The 18950-nt window shown below is 33.8% G+C and overlaps 1 protein-coding gene and 1 pseudogene across 1 annotated transcript; one reads left to right on the top strand and one right to left on the bottom strand.

The window, feature by feature from the left end:
• Window positions 1–364: 364 nt before the first annotated feature.
• On the top strand, window positions 365–6145 carry LOC140841156 (polyadenylate-binding protein 2). The gene is made up of 10 exons (XM_073208378.1): window positions 365–675; window positions 1216–1278; window positions 3876–3957; window positions 4094–4168; window positions 4493–4562; window positions 4676–4721; window positions 5399–5496; window positions 5653–5722; window positions 5839–5921; window positions 6016–6145. Exons 1-10 carry the CDS (start codon window positions 469–471, stop codon window positions 6044–6046), a joined length of 825 nt encoding a protein of 274 aa, XP_073064479.1. The 5' UTR covers window positions 365–468; the 3' UTR covers window positions 6047–6145.
• A 316-nt stretch (window positions 6146–6461) lies between these two features.
• LOC140841155 (inactive protein kinase SELMODRAFT_444075-like) lies at window positions 6462–12011 on the bottom strand (annotated as a pseudogene).
• Window positions 12012–18950: the final 6939 nt, after the last annotated feature.

Here is an 18950-nt window from a genome sequence, read left to right as displayed (position 1 = left end):
CCGTAAGACTGTCTCACAAAAGACCTACTCTAAAACAAATTGATGATTATGTTACACCACCAACCTCGTTTTTGGGTGCCATTTTCAATTTTTTAAAAAAATCTTGATGAAATAGATCAAGTTCTCTAAACATGAAGGCAACTATGCACTTAAAATAATTTAATTGAAGTCAAATAATAAATATAAAATAATTTATTAAAAATTCACTTAATAATATTTATGATAAAAAATTTACTAATTTTCGAAAAAATAAAATGTGAGATTAAGTTGAATAAAATTAAAATTGGAATATGAATATTGTTGTATTATTATTTGGATCAGGTAAATTGGGCCATTAATGGGCCAACTTGTGAGAGAATCGAGCTGAGCCGGCCCACAGTACCAAAGTCCAAAGCTCATTGATTTACTGACTCGGTCACTCACGTCCAGTCCAGCAACGCTTCCATCGCCGTCGCCACCTTCTCCGACATGGCACTTCCGCCGCCATATGAACCGTACTACTTGGCTCCTCCTCCGCAGGAATATGGATATGCATCCAAAGACAGAGATGGAATCAGCACGCTTTTTGTCTCCGGTCTTCCCGAGGACGTGAAGGCCCGTGAGATTCACAATCTCTTCCGTCGACGTCCTGGGTTTGATTATTGCCAGCTCAAATACACTGGCCGTGGTAATCAGGTTTTACTTCTCCAGTTCTCTTCGCCTTCCAATTTAGTTTTTTTTAATCCATTTAATCTCAATTAAAATACTAAAGCTGTTAGCTAACATGGTGTTTTAAAAATAGAATTGTTTATTCGTTCTAATTTTGAATGTATTTTCAGTTATAATCTCAGCTCAGTGGGTTGGATTAAAAGGTTAATTTGTTGCAATTGCATTTTTAGAAGTCTAAAGAGTCCATTTGCTGTTTGAGGAATATTTACAATGATTAGAGATGCTTTTTGATTGACGATCTTGCCATGGATTTCGAGTCACTTGTCATCCATGTGCCGTCTCAGTGAAATGTTTGTTTCTTTGATTGTAACTATGGATTGCATTAAATTTCTAAAAAATACATTAAATCTGAATTCTTTTATTCAAGTATGAATGTATTTACGAGCTTTGTTGAATTCTCCAGGAAAATGTTTTTTTATCTGCAGTTTCGCTGGTCATGAAGGGGAAAGTTAGATATGACCATATTATGGTAATTCAGGTTATTGTAACTCTGGTTTGCAATTGCAGGCTGTGGCTTTTGCCACCTTTGTGAATCATCAATCAGCAATGGCAGCTTTGCATTCTCTAAATGTTAGTCGGTATTGAAACTGATCTTTAGTTACTTTCTGGTGTTGTTTCTTCCTTCGATTTATATGGATTGTTGCATTTGCCAAGTTTCTGTGTGTTTTTTCTATTATTATTTTTCTTTGATTGTTGCCTGTGCTGTTCTAAATTTCTAATCTAGGGGGATGAATGAATAGCAATAAATTATTCGATGGGAGGAAAAGAAATTGATTTGGAAGTTATTTACAGCGATGCTTTATTTCATTTTTCTTCAACTTGATTGTGGGAAGCTATATTGCGTCTGTTTGGGGTTTTGGCATGCAGCAATTAAACCCATTAGGCATGTGAAAAAGACCACAATCACTACCCTGTTCAAGCATGCACAAAATACGTTCTTTTGTGGCCAAAGAACCTATTCTTTGACCACTAGGCTGCCCTCTGATTAGCGAAAGAGTTGCAAAATGATTGAGGTTTGACTTCATGGTGAAACTATTTCAAATTGCAATGATTGCTCTAGGAATGCTTTCTTATTAATTTTTATTCATGGGTCTTAATTATCTATTTTTGTGTGTGTCATGGGCTCGGCCCAACCTTCTCCGAGTCCATGTGACGTAGCTACATCAACCAAGGATATTGTTTACAAGAGTTGCACGAATGGGAAGTTCAAGAGTGACAGCGTGAAGCCATAGAGTTGTGGAGTCTAGCTTTTGTTTCTTTTTCTTTCTTTAGGATTTGGTTTTTTCGTAGAATTGGTCTTTCAAAATTTGAAGTTTATTAGTATTGGTCTTTTGAGTTTTGGTTTGTCAGTGAGTCTGTTTATTTTCTGCAAAAGTACTTGGTTTCTTGATTAATAAAATTCAAGCTTAAGAATTTATCATCACTTGTGAGTCCGAGATCGTGAGGTTCTCTCATTAAACGAGCCTTGACAAACTTAATCAAACATAGGCTGAAACGGAAGAAAATCTCATAAAAACAATTGAACAATCATGAGTAGGTCTCTTGTGAGACGGTCTCACAAATCTTTATTTTAGACGGGTCAAACCTACCGATATTCACAATAAAAAGTAATATTAAATCTCATAAACAATTGAACAATTATGAGTAGGTCTCTTGTGAGACGGTCTCACGAATCTTTATCTGTGAGACGGGTCAACCCTACCGATATTCACCATAAAAGTAATATTCTTAGCATAAAAAGTAATACTTTTGCATGTATGACCCAAATAAGAGATCTGTCTCACAAAATTTAACTTGTAAGTTTTTGGCAACAATCATAGAGAACGCCGGCACAAGTCAACCTTTAACTAGATCCTAGTCGCGCACATATAACAATATGCTAAACATTTTGGAAGTTATCCCACCTGGCTAGAATATTTTTTATATTGCATCCAGTAAATGTATTATAAAGTGGTTGGAGTAGCTTACAGAATCCAAGATGGTCATTTTTTTGTGGTTATTTTAGCTTTGTTATTTCTTAGTCATTTGCTAAAAATAGAATATTAAGCAAGATTACTGAGAGTTTGTTAAGAAAATATCCAGGTTACAAAAGTTTATGCTTCGCCAAATCGAAATATTTCGCCTAGACATACTTTTGCTGATTAGTTAATGGATTTTTATTGGTTTCTCAGTCACAAAAGCATATATGTAAATCTTGAGTATCAAGTAGAGTATTGCAGGAATGCAAAATCTTTTCCTATCTTTCTGGGGAATAGAAGGGGGAAAGGAAGAGAAAGGCAATAATTGTAGCTATAATGACCCTTTCAATTCTGATTTACATAATGTGCATCTGGCTCGAGCTTAGAACTTTGACTAAGTTTTCTCATATGAAATTTATAGCTACTCTGCGAATGGGACAGATCGGGGTACATTTTGTTTGGTTTTCTTTTAGGATATATGAGGTAATATTTTGTGGAAATGTTTTGGGTAAATAATTTGCATGCAAAGATGTATTTGACTCCAAGTCACGTCATCTACCTGGTGGTAATGTTACATAATAAGATAATTATATAAATTATTAATTTTTTTCAGTTAGAATATATTATAATAAATTTTATTTTTTCTGGGAATTGATAAAAAAATTGCATTAAAAGTAATGAAAATGTTGGAAGATGTAAAAAGGAGGGAAAATTTGGTTTGTTAAAGAGAATAAAAATGGACGATGATGTTTGTTTTTATTATGGTGGATGAAAAATGAAAATGAGAAACAGAACCAAATAAGGGGAAACGTTTGAATGAAGGAGAAATTTCTGCCATTTTCTGTTCCTGGGAGTAACATTTCCAAATCTCTAGGTTATTCTGATTTCCCGTTTCGTGCATCAGTCAGACATGCATGCATGATCTTATGTTTGTACTTTCGTTGAGGATAATCATGTTTTGGAATATTATACTTAGGTATTATTACGTGTTTCCTCACTTTGTATTTGTGCATGGTCTATCATAGGGTGTAAAATTTGATCCTCAAACTGGTTCAACTTTGCACATCGAATTGGCAAGATCAAATTAGTCAGACATGCATGCATGATCTTATGTTTGTACTTTCGTTGAGGATAATCATGTTTTGGAATATTATACTTAGGTATTATTACGTGTTTCCTCACTTTGTATTTGTGCATGGTCTATCATAGGGTGTAAAATTTGATCCTCAAACTGGTTCAACTTTGCACATCGAATTGGCAAGATCAAATTCCACTAGAAAAATTAAACCAGGTAATAATGTTTTGTTTCTTTTTCTTATGATCACTTCTGAGGTCTTATAACATCTAGCCATCATATGATGGATTGATTAGTTGCTATTTGGCTCGATTAGACCCTTGACAGTGGCTGAAAATACTCATTGTCGCAGGAAGTGGTCCATACGTGGTTATTGACAGAAGGAAAACATCTGGTACCCATGCTAGGGAATCATCAAATGACTATGGTAATATGGTGTGCAAATTATTAGAAACACTGCAAAAACACCCTTCCTTCTTTTTTGGCCTTGGTCGACACCTTAAATAGAACTCGACCTTGAACATGGGTCCTGTGCGCTGTCCCAAGGGAAGGGGTTGTGGTTCTTCCCAAGGAAGTATAATCTGGAAGAACATGGAAATAAGTGAAAGGATTAACAGAGAAAATTCTTGATTTCAATTTGTATGCTGGTCTATTAACTGTTATCAGTCTCTGTATTGTAGTATGAATAGTTCCTGATAACATCGCTGATTTGTCTCTTTGACGTGACACAAATTCACATTGTTACTTTCAGGAGAGAGTGATTCCGATGATCCAACTACCAATGACTCTGGTAACCTACATGGTTCAGCAGTGGAAAATAGGTTATACATATTTAACGTAGAAATGATGTCTATCATCACAACGTTCCTTTTTTGCCCAATTATTGTGGATTGACCACCGTGGATCTAATAAAACACCATCTTGCATTTTACAGCACTGAAAAAGCAGCTGAGGATAATGATTCCTTTGCTCCACGGAATGTAAGCTGACTCTTCCTACATTTATCTTGTTTACTCAACTCTTGGAACTTGTTGAGCTGTAAAGATAGACTGCGCCACACCCACTTTATCTGACTGAGAATACTTCTTTATAATGTTTGAAAGAAAAATTAATAATTTGTTGGCATTCCAATTAGGGATATAAACGAACTGAATCGAGTCGAATATTAGTAAAAATTTAAGGCTCAAATTTTGCTCGAATTAAGTATATTCGAGTTCGAGCTAGATTGAAGCTTTTAAATTTTAAATTCTTTTGCTCGAGTTTGGCTCGAATTGAAGTTTGAGTACGGCTCCTAATGTTCGAACCAATTCGCTGGCTATTTGAGTTATTGCTCGAATATTAAGGTTCGGGAATGAATGTCCGAAAGCTCAAAATGTCCGAAAAGCTCAAGATGTATACATATTTAGTAAAATGTTAAATTTTGCGAACTATCGAACAAAATAATTTGGCTCGACTCGAAAAAAATTTGACCATGTTCGAGTTCAATAACTTAGAATACGATCAAATATTTATCGAGTTAGGTTGAAAAGCTCGCGAACCAACTCGATTAATGATTACATCCCTAATTTCAATACATACGTGGAACAAAGATGTTTACTGTCCATATTATTTTTGGTTGGCGTATTGTCATTAGCTTCTGTGCAAATGGTTGTCATAGGATCAAGAAAAGACAGCAGATGGCGCATGCTCGACCCTGTTTATCGCTAATCTGGGTCCCAACAGTACTGATGCGGAACTGAAGCAAGTTCTTTCTCAGTAAGTTGCCCCTGAACGATGAACCATGTTTGTGTAGCCAAAACAAGGGACCTCAAGAATAGTTGAGGACTCAGCATATTCAGATTTTCCAACAACTTTCTTAAAATATAAAAATGGATTTGACAAGGATTGATAGTTCATTCCTTTGCATTTCAGATACCCGGGATTCAACGGCCTTAAGGTTCGCACTCGAGGTGGAATGCCAGTCGCATTTGCTGATTTTGAGGTACGAGCTTGTTTCATGTGACAAAATGAGATCTTTTGATCCTGCCCATCTTTATACGAAAACTGCGCTTAAAACATTGGAGTTACTTTTGTCAAAAAAATTCCATGTATTCGCAGAAAGTTGAACAAGCAACGGAGGCAATGAATGCAATTCAAGGCAGCTCGTTACCTTCCTCGGACCGGGGTGGCATGCACATAGAGTAATCTACGCTACTCAATAATGTCCATTGCATTCATGTTCGTTTCACGATTCATAATTTAATATTAAACTTTTATCTTCATCATTGTTTCCAGATATGCTAGGTCGAAAATGAGGAAGCCTTGAAAACACTAGTGTAGAAGCATAAATCACTGGTTCTACAATAAACATGCATGTCTTAAATCGTTGAAGACAATGGGAAGAACGGTATCGATGCTCAGCGGCGCTGCCTAGGTCTCATGTTGCAATAGCGCAATGTTCTGTGTAAAATCTTTGACAACCTTTAGTTTTCCTTGTATGAAAATGAAGCTATGATTCGCCAGGCAGCTTGCCAGTTGCTGTGCAGTCGGGTTTGCATATTCTGGCCAAACCACCATGAATATTGACACCTAGTCCAATTTTTTTCTAGTTCATTGGAGCTAGTCTAGTTCCCGTGACAATATTCTCATTATTGACTCGATTGACATCCGACTACTCGAATTGTATCCCAATCATACAATGCTAGACTGAACCAGTACCTTCCAAAACATGACAAGGAAAGGACTACAATTGCTAGGCCTTCATTGGCTTAATTCAAGTAGAAACGAGTACACTAAACCTCATCACGCAAAATTACAATGTAATTCATTTCTCATTGGATTACAACGCGATACAGCTAGTTCTATACAAGCAGCGAAATCTTAAAAACGAAGAACATGAAAGGATGGTAAACATAGTTATGAGCAGATTCTGCTATTTGTTTCGCCAATGATCTTGACTCCGTCTCCATCTCTAAAACTCGTTCTCGAGTTAACAGAAAGCCTCGAGCTAAAACTTATGGATTCCTCGTTCCTAATAGGGCCAACACAATGCTCATGTTGGTGATCTGATGAACAAATCCTACCACTCCGGTTGCCTGCATCATATCGTGGACTGGATATTTGACTTGAATTAATGACATCGCCTTCAAGTATACGAAGTACCTATTATCGGAAAATATAGGCAAGTGAAAATATCTCTAATAAAATGCGTGCCCCGACATTCTTTAAAGGAATATTTATGTGCCTTCAGAATCATTTGAGCACAAGTATATATTTAAGCAAAAAAAAAAAAAGTTACCTGTGACATGCGAGGCCTTGCCTGAGGATCCTGGCATATACATAGGGATGCGGCTTGCAACATACAGTGAACCTCATTCTCCGCATAGTTGCCTCTCATTCGTGGATCAACCAGTTCATCAATGGCATATGCTTCCAGTAAGGGACGTGCCTGTCAAGAATTGTATCAGCGTAAAATAACCTGTGGATATAGAAGCGGAGAGACCAAGCTCAAGTACAAATACCAATGCGCTGTGGAAAGAGCTATACCCATTCAGTAAGGCATTGCTGTCCTTTAGGCCTGTTAAGGTCCAGCGATTTACGCCCAGTGACAAGCTCCAAAAGCACCACTCCAAATGAGTAAACGTCGGCCTTTTCTGTGATCTGACCACTTTGGGCATACTCAGGTGCCAAGTACCTTGTGATCAAGATAGTTTATCAAACTCACATTGTTCAACCAGATTTCAGAATTTTGGATGAGGGGGCGACATAATGTACTTTGTCGAAATGAGGTGGGTGGCAGGCCACCTTTGTTTGCCTTCCCCCAAGGAGAATTGCCCCCACCCGGCCACCCTCATATTTTGTATCGCCCCCTTTCCTGAATTCTTGGATCTACACCTTTACATAACAAAGGCAGTGCAAAATTTGAAAATTACCCCAATGTTCCAATGACTCGAGTTTCAACTCCTGTCTCACCATCTGGTTGCCATCTCGCAAGACCGAAGTCTCCCACCTGGCAGATAAAAGTAAGATCAACCAAGAATCACATCCAATTTCTCAGAAACATTTCTCAACAAGAAAGAAAGTAAATTATGTGGGTAAAGTTTGTACCAAGGGTTCAAAATCATGGGTAATCAGAATGTTATTCAGTCGCATATCTCGATGCACGATGCAACCGACTCTGCATTCTTCATGAAGATATCGTAACCCTCGCGCAGCTCCAACCGCTATCTTTTTACGTGAATTCCATGCTAGTGTGTCCTGATGACGCCCTGAAAATTTCGAGGACATTTGCAAAATGTCATAAATTGACGTTTATCCTTTAATGAAGAGAGACTTAAAATAGCTTGTATAATACCGTAAAGATGAGAATCCAATGATCCATTGCAGATATATTCATACACTAGCAATCTTCTGCCATCTTCTATGCAAAAACCAATCAGCATAACAACATTACGTTGCTGAGCACAGCTCAGCACTTCAACTTCTGAGCAAAACTCATGATCCCCTTGAGAGCTCGCAAATTTGTGTTGCTTGACAGCAATCGCCTGGCCATCGGGAAGGATCCCTCGGTGGACGGTTCCAAATCCACCTTCAGCTAAGAAGTTAGCCTGTGAAAACCCTCCAGTGGCAAGCTCTAGCTCGGCATATGTGAACCACCTTGGAGGCTTCCCAAATACAGGAGCCTTGTGTTGGCATATAGAACACAAAGGAGGGGGAGCAGAGGGGCAGTCCTAAGTGCAATCACTTCCCTCAAACTGCCACCAAAATCAAGATTAGATCGATAGCTTGGTGATTCGAACCCATCTTCAATGTCTAATTTCGAGAGCTTTTCTACTGAAGCGTTAATCGAGTTAGTTGGATCGTCTGGAGCTCTCTCCAATGCGTTCAAAAGACTGGCAACGTGCACTAACAATGTCTGCCATCCATGGTTGAAATCTTAAACTCGAGGAGGCAGACCAATTTTCACTCTCGGTATCTGAACTGGACTCATCATGGCCCCTTTTTGTTACTGTGACTAATATCTCGGCTTTTTTCAGGCCATCCTTCATTTCAGCAATGAAGAAAGGTGACGTTCCAGGATCAGAACTTGAAACCGATGAAGTTCCAGCATCAGTGGCAGTAAAAGTCTCGGGACTACTAGAAGGTGTAACTGCTGGGCCACGAGCCGAAGAAGAAGAAGAATCATTTGTATTCAAAGAATCAGTCTTGTTTTCTTGTTTCTTAGACGATTGATCTTTGTCAGAATTCACTTCGAGTTGCTTTTTAGGTGATCCAACTAGGTTCAGACGAAGAACCTTTGCTTGGGAACGCTTCATTACTACAATATTGCAATGCAGCTCTTCCATGCAGCGTTTTTCCTCGTGTTTGAGGTGTCTAAAAGAGATTCAAAAACAGGAATTTAATTTAGGGAGGTTTCATAACTAATTTTAGATACTTTAACTAAGGGGACCGTAGACATTACTTGTCCAATACAACCCAATTAGCTTGATTCTTCTTTGCCTCGCCGGCCACAGCTCCACAAGGTGTCCCGGATACAATTTTAATCTTCACGTTGATCTGAAATGCCAATGTATACATCAGATCACGTTAAATGCATTAAATATGTAAAATATTTAGGTCGCCCCTGCTCGACAAAATTCCCAGATCCATCCCTTTAGTCAAATAAGCAAAAACGTTTTTCTCACTTTGTTAGGGTCATAAACATCATGAAGCTGAAGAATCATTTGAGAGCAATAATCTGTTAAGTCAGACTTCTGTTCTGCACTTGTACCGGTGTGTGACCTCCTATGACCATTAGCACAGTCTCCAGCAAACCTTGGGAAGCCCCATAATTTTCTACCTGATTTTGGTGATATAAAATTTCATCAATGACATTTGCTTTTGGCTCATGTCACGAATTAAAAGAAACAGCAATGAACTCAAAAAACAAGACAGCTCTATTCTTCAGAATAGCTGCAAAAAACACCAAGCTTGACAAATAAAGAGATTCACATAAAAACACTAGAAGCAGTGCAGAAAATGAACTTGGTGTCCGCTTAGATTTTCTATATATATTTACTTCCGACGCTCCAAAATCGATTTAGCAGTCTAGTTGACTAAAATCCATGGAAGTCCAGCCAAAAAGAGGCAATGTACTGGCACGAAGGAGCAATGCCAACCAGAAGATTATGCTAACATGTTGCAATTTGCAATGTATTCAAATTCAAGAAATTTTCGACAAATTTGAAACCATTATTTCTTCTGAACTGCTAATCTTGATTCAGAAACATACTCAAGCTTTATGGAATCGAAAAGCTTTATTAAATCTCCTTGCACCACAAAGAATTTTACAAATTGTATTTTCTCAGAAAACTTCAATTGAAAAGAAGGCTAAATTCTCATGAAAAGGGCAATGATTTCAAAAGGATGATCACAAAAATGTTACCAGCGTGATGCGAAGAGACCACCACCACAAGAGTAATGCAATCCCCAGGCTGCACAACATGAGTCAGAGCCCAAACAAGAGCAGTCTTAGGGAATCTCCTTCGATGCTTTAACAGCCACCACTACTTTCTCAGCCACATCGCAACTCTTCTCTACGTTTCCCCCCTTTTTCAAGTCTTTACTCATTTTCCCACTTGAAAATTATGCCACGCTTCGTTTTAAAAATATTTCAAGTGAAGACAGCACTAGTTTCTCCTTTCACGAAATGCCACAGGTCTACTGCTTATTCTAACTCTATGTTACTGTCTGTTTACAACAACGATAAAACAAGAAACATTAGGTGCATTATTTTGCCTTTTGCCACCCACACAACTACTTAAAGTTTTCCTTGCACCTACGACTTTACTGACACTCTAGAGACGAACCGAGAACAAGCTCGAGCTTTTCAAATAAAGGGAATCGGATATTTAACGGAAACAAGATGACGCTTTCAACCAAGAAACATATTTTTTACGAGGAAAATCAAGAATTTCTTTTGCAATTTAATTTGTAAAGAGTTTTTAGTCAAAGCGCTGAAATCAAAGAGAGGGTGATGAATTTAACCAGAGACGACTACAAATTCAGGTTCCAAAAATGGTATCAAGATGGCTTATTCGCACAGATCTCTGCAGAGAGATTTCATTTCAAGAACGAGAAGTCACTGTTGGGCACATGATTAGGTACCAGCACCACACAAGAGACAGAGAAACACTTCCAACTCCATGCTCCACCAGCACCATTAAAATGGCAGCAAGCAAACAATAGGCTGCAGAGAAGTGAAAAGACGGGGTAGAATTGTGAAGGGCTTGGGTTAATTAGGTTGGCTGCTCTATGGATCCAAAACGAACCCACTGACTCTCTGTTATATACGTTAATAATTGGAAGCTTGGAAAACGTGGAACTATTGATTCCCTTCAAAAACCAAGTCTTTTACTCCAAACTCGGATAATGCTTTTATTTCTTACTTTTGGCTTTTCACACTAAAAACATCAATCCAACGTCACAAACAAAAGGGAATCAAAATAGTCATTGAATGACAGGAGAGTTGAGTATCTTTGTTTCAGACGTGACTTCTCAATCTTCTCTCACAAAGTCCAGATCTCCAACATTTTCACTCCTGCAAAAACCCACAAACCAATCAGCGTGATAAACACAAAAAAAAAGGAGAAACAAAAAACAAAACAAAACAAAGAGAAGAACGCCCAGACAACAACATAAGACATGCATGATGTATAACAGATGCGATCAAGATTCATAAAGGAGAATACTGTGATTTAGTTATCTTTGAATCAATCAATGTAATCTTTTTTTCTTTTCTTGCCACTTATTTAAAGATACACCAAAATAACAAGAACATGACATCTCAACAAAACAACATTTTTCCAAGTCATGACTCACATGTGTGTGTGAAAGAGAGAGTAGATGAATTGAGATATAACATGGACAGAGCTTTCAATGTTTGAACAATCTCAACAACTACATCCATGTTGGTGTAATGTGATCCTAATAACATCAAATACACAAAACCCATATCAGAAAATACGAAAAGATCGATTTTTTACGCCATAATAATTATTTGAAAAACAAAAAAGAAAGAAAAGGAAAGGGCAGACATCCGCATAGCGCATACAGGGGTGGTGACAGCTTGGTAAAGAGCAATGATACACTCACATTTGTAACAGTGAAATGTTTACGTTCTTACATCGAAAGAGATGCTACTCCCAAAATCTGTGCACATGTAAATGAGGGTCTGAAGTTTCTTTCAGCACTGTCTCTCTTTCTGCTGATTTTCAGTCTCCAGAAAACGTCGCCCTCAACTTAACATTTGGTGTTTTCAAAATAGTAAATCCCCCCACCCCCCTTTTTAAAAAAGAAAAACAAGAAACAAAATTTATAAAATTATATGTTCGAAATATTACCTACAGGCTACAATAATGTTTCATAAATTTTCGTGTAAAAAAAAAGATCAAAATTTATTGTGTGAAGATTTAACTTTGACTGAAAAACAAATTGACCAACTTTGAGTTTGTATTTGGATCGAAAAATTTTATTTGGAGGACAATATATGAGGAATAAATATGTCATCGAGCTATTATTACAATTTACATGTATATAAAACCAACGACTGAATTTGAAATTTATCCAACAAATGAATTCATTCAAATATATTAATAAAAGCGCAGCATGGTCATTTCTGCTTCAAAAAATTTCACATTTTTTCGATCAAAATTGAACGAGTTTGACATAGCAAATAACCACAATGTCGTTCACTTGATTCGAATGATAAAACATTAATTGATTATGTTAGTTGTTTTGTCAAATTTAGGCTCAAGTTCATCCTTTTGTTATATATATATATATATATATATATATATATATATATATATATATATATATATATCGAGTAGTATCACAACCTGTCGGAGAAATTGTAATGTAACATTTAATTAATTAATGCGAGCCATCAGTACTTTTTAAAAATAATTTATGTAATTTTATGGAAAGATTTATTAACGCGCTCGAATACTTCAAATTTTGATTAAGCCAATGTGCAAGCTTCACACTGTTAGGATAGGCAGAGGCAAATATTGCGTTACAATAGTTCAATTTTTTAAATATTGAATATCGAGAAATTAAATCAAAATGGTTTTTCAAACCAAGCAAAAAACACTCAAAATAATCTATTTAAAACTACCTAAATATTTTGTAAAATATTTAAAAGATATGCAAGTTGAATTTATTAAAACAGTTTGGTTGAAGTATTTTATCAAACACTGTGTTTTTGGTATTTTATAGAACGCATAAAACACTTTTACGCTGCCTACCAAAACATCAATAATAAATAAACTCGACAACTAAAGATGCACAATTTTTTTATGGAAGTTCGAACACTCGGGGATAGCTCTCACTCAGCTGACCTCTATTAAGACATTGGCATTACAACTAGAAGTATTTGACATTACAACACTTATGAACACTTAATTCAATTGGACTTACCAGTTGCTAGTTAATTACTAGTGCACTCTCAACTGTGGTTTGGATAACAAGTCTCACAACCAAACATACATTTTTTAATCTCTTTATTCAAAGACTAACACTTAACTATTTTATCAAGCTCATATATCTTTTGTGTGAGTGATTTATATGTGAGGATTTAATCTATTATAATAACATTTTCTCAATTATAACCTAAGATAAGGAATAACTCTCACTAAGCAATATATATTAAGACTCCCTTGTATATTTAAATCCTTCAATAAATGTTTCTAGTTACTGTTTTTTGGTTTTTCTTTCCTTCTTCTTCTGATATGATCTTCAAAGAGTTGTAATTATGACTTTCGAAAATGATATGAATGTTGGAAACAATAATATGGTCATTTGAAAAAGATTCTGTATAATTTTTGAAATATTTGAGTTATTGTCTATTTTCTGAAAGTGAGCTGATTTTTCTGTTGAACATACTGGTTTGACCTGCTGATTTGGTCTGCTACATTGGTCAACTGGTTTGACATGTTGATCTGCTATTTGGTCTGTTGATATGCTGGTTTTCATGATGATTGTTAAGCTGAATCAAGCAGGGGGCTTGTGTGATGAATCTTATATGCTGAGTTCGAGTTTTAGTTTCCCAAAACTGTTAATTTATATTTATCAACTACATACTTAATTAAATATGTTACCAACACAATATCAAGTTATGTCATCATCAAAATCAATATTGTTAGCATTTCCACAATAAAAAATCTTGTTTTTTTTATGATCAAAAAACTTGTATAATAACAAGAATGATTTTTATTAAACATATTTCTCTCACTTTTGTGAAAATAAAAAGATTAAATTTTAAAACAAATTATGCACACAGTTTACATCCACTCAAGATTTAATTAAAACTCCTTCTAAAAATTATGATTAGTTCTCTATCTATATTTCTAAAAGTTTGGAAATCACAAAAATAGAAATAATCAAAGTAATGCAAAATGAAAGCACATACATTAAAATTTTAGCTCAATCTAAATATATGTCATTGATGAAATATATGCAAAACATAGATACCTAAATTGAGTAATAAAAAATAGACAACTTAAACCAAAAATTTATACCAACACATAATTAATATATGTTTTTCAACCAAATTTGAATATATTTCTACCAACACATAATACATAGTCTGAATTTAACAAATAGACTATTTTCTTCATGCATGAACAAGCTGATTTTTTTTTTACCAATGTTATTATATGTGAGTATTTTTCAATGCAAAAAATGGTTCATTATTTGGACAATCGAGTAAGATGTTATGTCATTTTTCTCAATTTTATTGCAAGCTGTCAGAATTTTTTTACTATACATAAAGTGTGAGAATATATCTCAAAATCTAATTCTTGAAAGAATACAATGAAATAGTTTTATGATCACTAATTTAGAATACTGAATGTAAAAAAATCATCTTAAATGTTCTTTCAAGAACAACATGATCTGATATCACTTGTTTGGATCAGTGAGAGAAAATTATTGAGCTACAATAACTCGGTTCTTTAATATTGAACTCTTGGTTTTCAAATCAAGCTGAAAACATTCAAAATAATATCTCTAACAATGAATAAATATTTTTTTAAATATTTAAAAGATATGTAAGTTGAATGTATTAGAACAATTTGATCGAAACATTTTATCAAATACTTTGTATGAAACATTTTGATATTTTATAGAATATAGATAAAATTTCAAAAATACTTACCAAAACAACAACAACAACAAATGCTTCAAAGATGCACATATTTTTTCAGGAATGTTCGAATGCCAATTTCTTCTATGTACAAGTATTCACTAGAAGAATTTTCTTTTTTAAACTACCAACTACCTACAAAAACTCTTGGCACATTCTCAAATCTAGTTGAGACAATAACTCTCACAATCAAATACACATTCTTTAATATCTTTGTGCAAATACTATCACTCACTCAACTATTCCATCATACTCATCTCTTTTTTTTTTTTTTTTTTTTTTTGAGTGATTTGAGTGTGAGGATTTAATTCAATACAATGTGATTCTATCAATTATAACCTCATATAAAAGGGATAACTCTCAATCAGCCGATATCTCTAGTAAGACTCTCCTACATATTAGTAGACAAAGGAGGTCAAATCAGCTCGATCAACAGGACATATTAGTAGACAAAGGAGGTCAAATCAGCTCGATCAACAGGAAAAACAGCTCGTTCTGCCTGCTAAGCTTAATCAAGGGAAGATATGCTGAAACAAGCAGAGTTCTGCTGTGCTGAATCTGCTATGCTGAATTCAAGTTTTAGCTTCCCAAAACTTCCAAATTTTGATTTTTCAACTACACATTCAACGAAATATGTTAACAACACAATAACAAGTTTTATTATAGTCAAATCAAGATTATTAACATTTCTTCAACCCAACACATCTTGCTTTCTTGGCTTATCAAGTTAAGGAAAACTACTTTATATTTTCTTAAATAAAAAACCTACCATATATGAACTTTTCCCATTATTTTATTTTTAATATTACAATTTTATGTGATCAATCAATCATTCCATCGATTTTTTAAGTGTAGTGATAAATAATCTAGTCAATTATTTCACAAATGTTTTAAATGATATTATATGATCATAGTTTTTTTTTTTTTGAAATGTCGAAATAACTTATAAATTAAAGAAAACATAGTATATAAAAATGCTATAAAGTTAATATATATCGATTGTAAATTAAAACTCAATTTTTAAGCTATTTGAGTTGTCAAAAATTTATGTGAGACGATCTTATGAGTCGTATTTTGTGAGACATATATCTTATTTGGATCATCCATGAAAAATATTGTTTTTTATTCTAAGAGTATTATTTTTTATTATGAATATCGATATGATTGACCCATCTATAAAAATTTGTGAAATGGTCTCAGATCTAATCATTTGAGTTGTATGAAATTAAAAGAGAGAAGAGAATTTTGGCATTTAATTATTGTCCCCACTTGCATTAAATACTCTGCTCTTCAGGGAAAGTTGCCACCCACACCTCTCCCCCCCAAATGTAATAATGAATTTCAGTATGTTTCTGTTTTTATGAAATTCAATGGCGAAAAAGACACTTACTCCCAAATAAAGACAATTTCACATATTCACTTGCTCAAATAAATCTTGGGGGAAAAACTGTAGATTTGAATATTTGTATAATTTAAAATATTTCACTCACAATTTTACCAAACACATGTTTTCTGTGAGACGATTTCACTGATGTTTATTTCTCCCCCAACTTATTTCAAGATTCAATCTTTTATTAAATTGAGTTTGCCTGAATCGTCCAAATCAAGTATATATAATTACCTTTATTTTTTCAAGTGCTCGAAGAATTATCACAAATAGGTAGAAATAAATGTTTGGTATAAATATTTAAATTAAGTTAACATTAATAAATGAATTTAGCACTGTTGGAGTGAATAATAATAGTATTTATGTAGGGAAGAGAGTGAATTAAATAGTGTCAGTGTGGCATTAATGTAGGATGGTTGATGGATTGGATGAAAATGATTGTACATTGTGTGATAGAATTCTTGATATTTCTTCTTTGAAAAAATAAATAATTTCCTTCTAAAAAAATATATAATTTCAGAAATTTACGTGGGAGGGAATTGTTTTTACAATAATCAAGCCTCGATATGTTTGAAATTATGGATTAGAGTTCTAAGATTATGTTTTTTTTCTGCTATTAATGTCGAAGCATATCGATTCGTGAGATGTATTTGGAACATGAATAATCGTAATATTATGTAATTAATCATAAAAAAATTTGTGAGACGGTCTTACAAATCAATTTTGTGATATGAATATCTAATTTTATTGACCATAAACTAAATTTTTTAACACGACTCTGATTATTATATATGTAATATATATTTAAAACAATTGCATACATAATTTACAAAATCTTTAAGAAATCATTTTATACAAATTAATTTATTTTAGTTGTATGACAATTAAATCAACCAAATTAATACCTAAATAAAATTATATTATATGAAGCAATTTAATTTCTTTGTAAACTGATTTTAATAATACCATTTAACATAAATTTAGGTTGATATAATTAGTAGTTAAGTCTCATGTAAGACGGTTTCACATATCTATATCTATGATATGGGCTAACTCAATTCATATTACAAAGATAATTGATATTTTTGATATAAAAATTTATATTTTTTCATGGATCGGGTTGGGTTGGAAATCTACATCACAAAATTGACTCATAAGACTATCTCGTAGAAGTTGTGTGTAGTTTTACATAGTTTAACAATGTATAATTGTTAATTTTGAGTTTTTTTGGGTATAATATTAGAATGAGTTTTTAAGATAAAACTATTAATTGGGAATATGTGTCTTACGAGACGGTCACACGGATTTATATCCGTTAGACGAGCCGATCCGATCCATATTTATCTTGAAAAATAATATTTTAACATAAAAATATCATTTTTCCGTGAGATGAGTCAGGTCAAAGATCCATCTCATAAAATGGATCCATGAAATAGTCTCACAAACTTTTTTGTGTTAGTTGGGTGCACGTTTTGGATAGGAAAGTAAATAAAAAAGAGTGTGGTAATTTTTCTCAAAACATTTGCTGACATAGGGCAACTTAAAATTTGTCTTGAAATATCAATGATCGTAAAATAATTTTTTTGGTAAAATATTTAAGGGAGAATAATATTTCTGGCAGCGATTCACTATTTTAGTCCACTAACATATACGTTTTTTTAATTTTAATCATTTTCATTGGAGTGCTTACATGACATCGTGTATAGCAACAATATCAATCACAATATTAATATTTTCCTGTGTCATATCAACAATTATCCACACCATGTCAGTTTCTAGTAACTAAAAGTTTAGAAAAATATATGTTAGTACGTATATTAAGAATGTAAATTGACTGATAACAAAATCAAAAATTGAAATATGCAAGCGACCAAACCAAAAATAATTTTCTACCAATATCAAATTTGTAAAAAGATATATATGATTATAGCCATTTCAAGTTGCCTGCGCTACACGTTCCTTTTTATTGTCCACTCCACACCTAAGTCCTATCTTATATAAAAAGTTTTTCTTTTAAAATATTATATTTTAGCTATATTATTATATTAAAAGGGATAATTTACTAGTTTTACCTCTGTAAAACAAAGTATTGAATTTAAAATTGAGTCAAAAATCATTAATTTAATTTTTTATGAATAAGTAAAGTCAAATAGTCAATTCTTTAATGCTACATTTGGATACATTTATTTGGAATTGAGAAAATAATTTAGGAAGTCAATTTCAAATATCTCAAATTTTTTATCATTTGAAATTCATCATATTAATGGATCATATATCAGCTAAAAATAAAATAAATGAACTATAAATTCAAGATATCCAAATAAATATAAATTTATAAAATTTAATATTTTTAAAAATATTTCGATCTAAACACGTTGCAAAAATTTGGAAGGTGAGATCAAAATGCAGCCAACAGGAAATTCAAAATTTGAAAATGGCATTTAATGAGTTTGGTGGACCGTGGACTCACTCCACATGCTCCAGTTTTTCGCATTCAATGCAAATCGCTCTCAATATTATTAGATAAATAATACCTATCTATATTATGTATAATAAAATAAATTTAGGTAAAAATTTGTGTGAAACGGTTTCACGGATCGTATTTTGTGAGACGGGTTTCTTGAGTCATCCATGAAAAATATTACTTTTTATGCTAAA

The sequence above is a fragment of the Primulina eburnea genome, chromosome 9 (genome assembly GCF_022965805.1).
Source record: "Primulina eburnea isolate SZY01 chromosome 9, ASM2296580v1, whole genome shotgun sequence".
In the NCBI taxonomy this organism is placed as follows: domain Eukaryota; kingdom Viridiplantae; phylum Streptophyta; class Magnoliopsida; order Lamiales; family Gesneriaceae; genus Primulina; species Primulina eburnea.
The sequence above is the reverse complement of the archived record's forward strand: the minus strand, read 5'-3'. Positions and strand labels throughout refer to the sequence as shown.

Excerpts from the sequence above, each read along its gene's own strand:
- LOC140841156 (XM_073208378.1), top strand. The coding sequence starts at position 469 with ATGGCACTTCCGCCGCCATATGAACCGTACTACTTGGCTCCTCCTCCG. Across the intron at positions 676-1,215 it reads ACACTGGCCGTGGTAATCAG|GCTGTGGCTTTTGCCACCTT; the intron begins GTTTTACTTCTC and ends TTGCAATTGCAG. Across the intron at positions 5,723-5,838 it reads TCGCATTTGCTGATTTTGAG|AAAGTTGAACAAGCAACGGA; the intron begins GTACGAGCTTGT and ends ATGTATTCGCAG.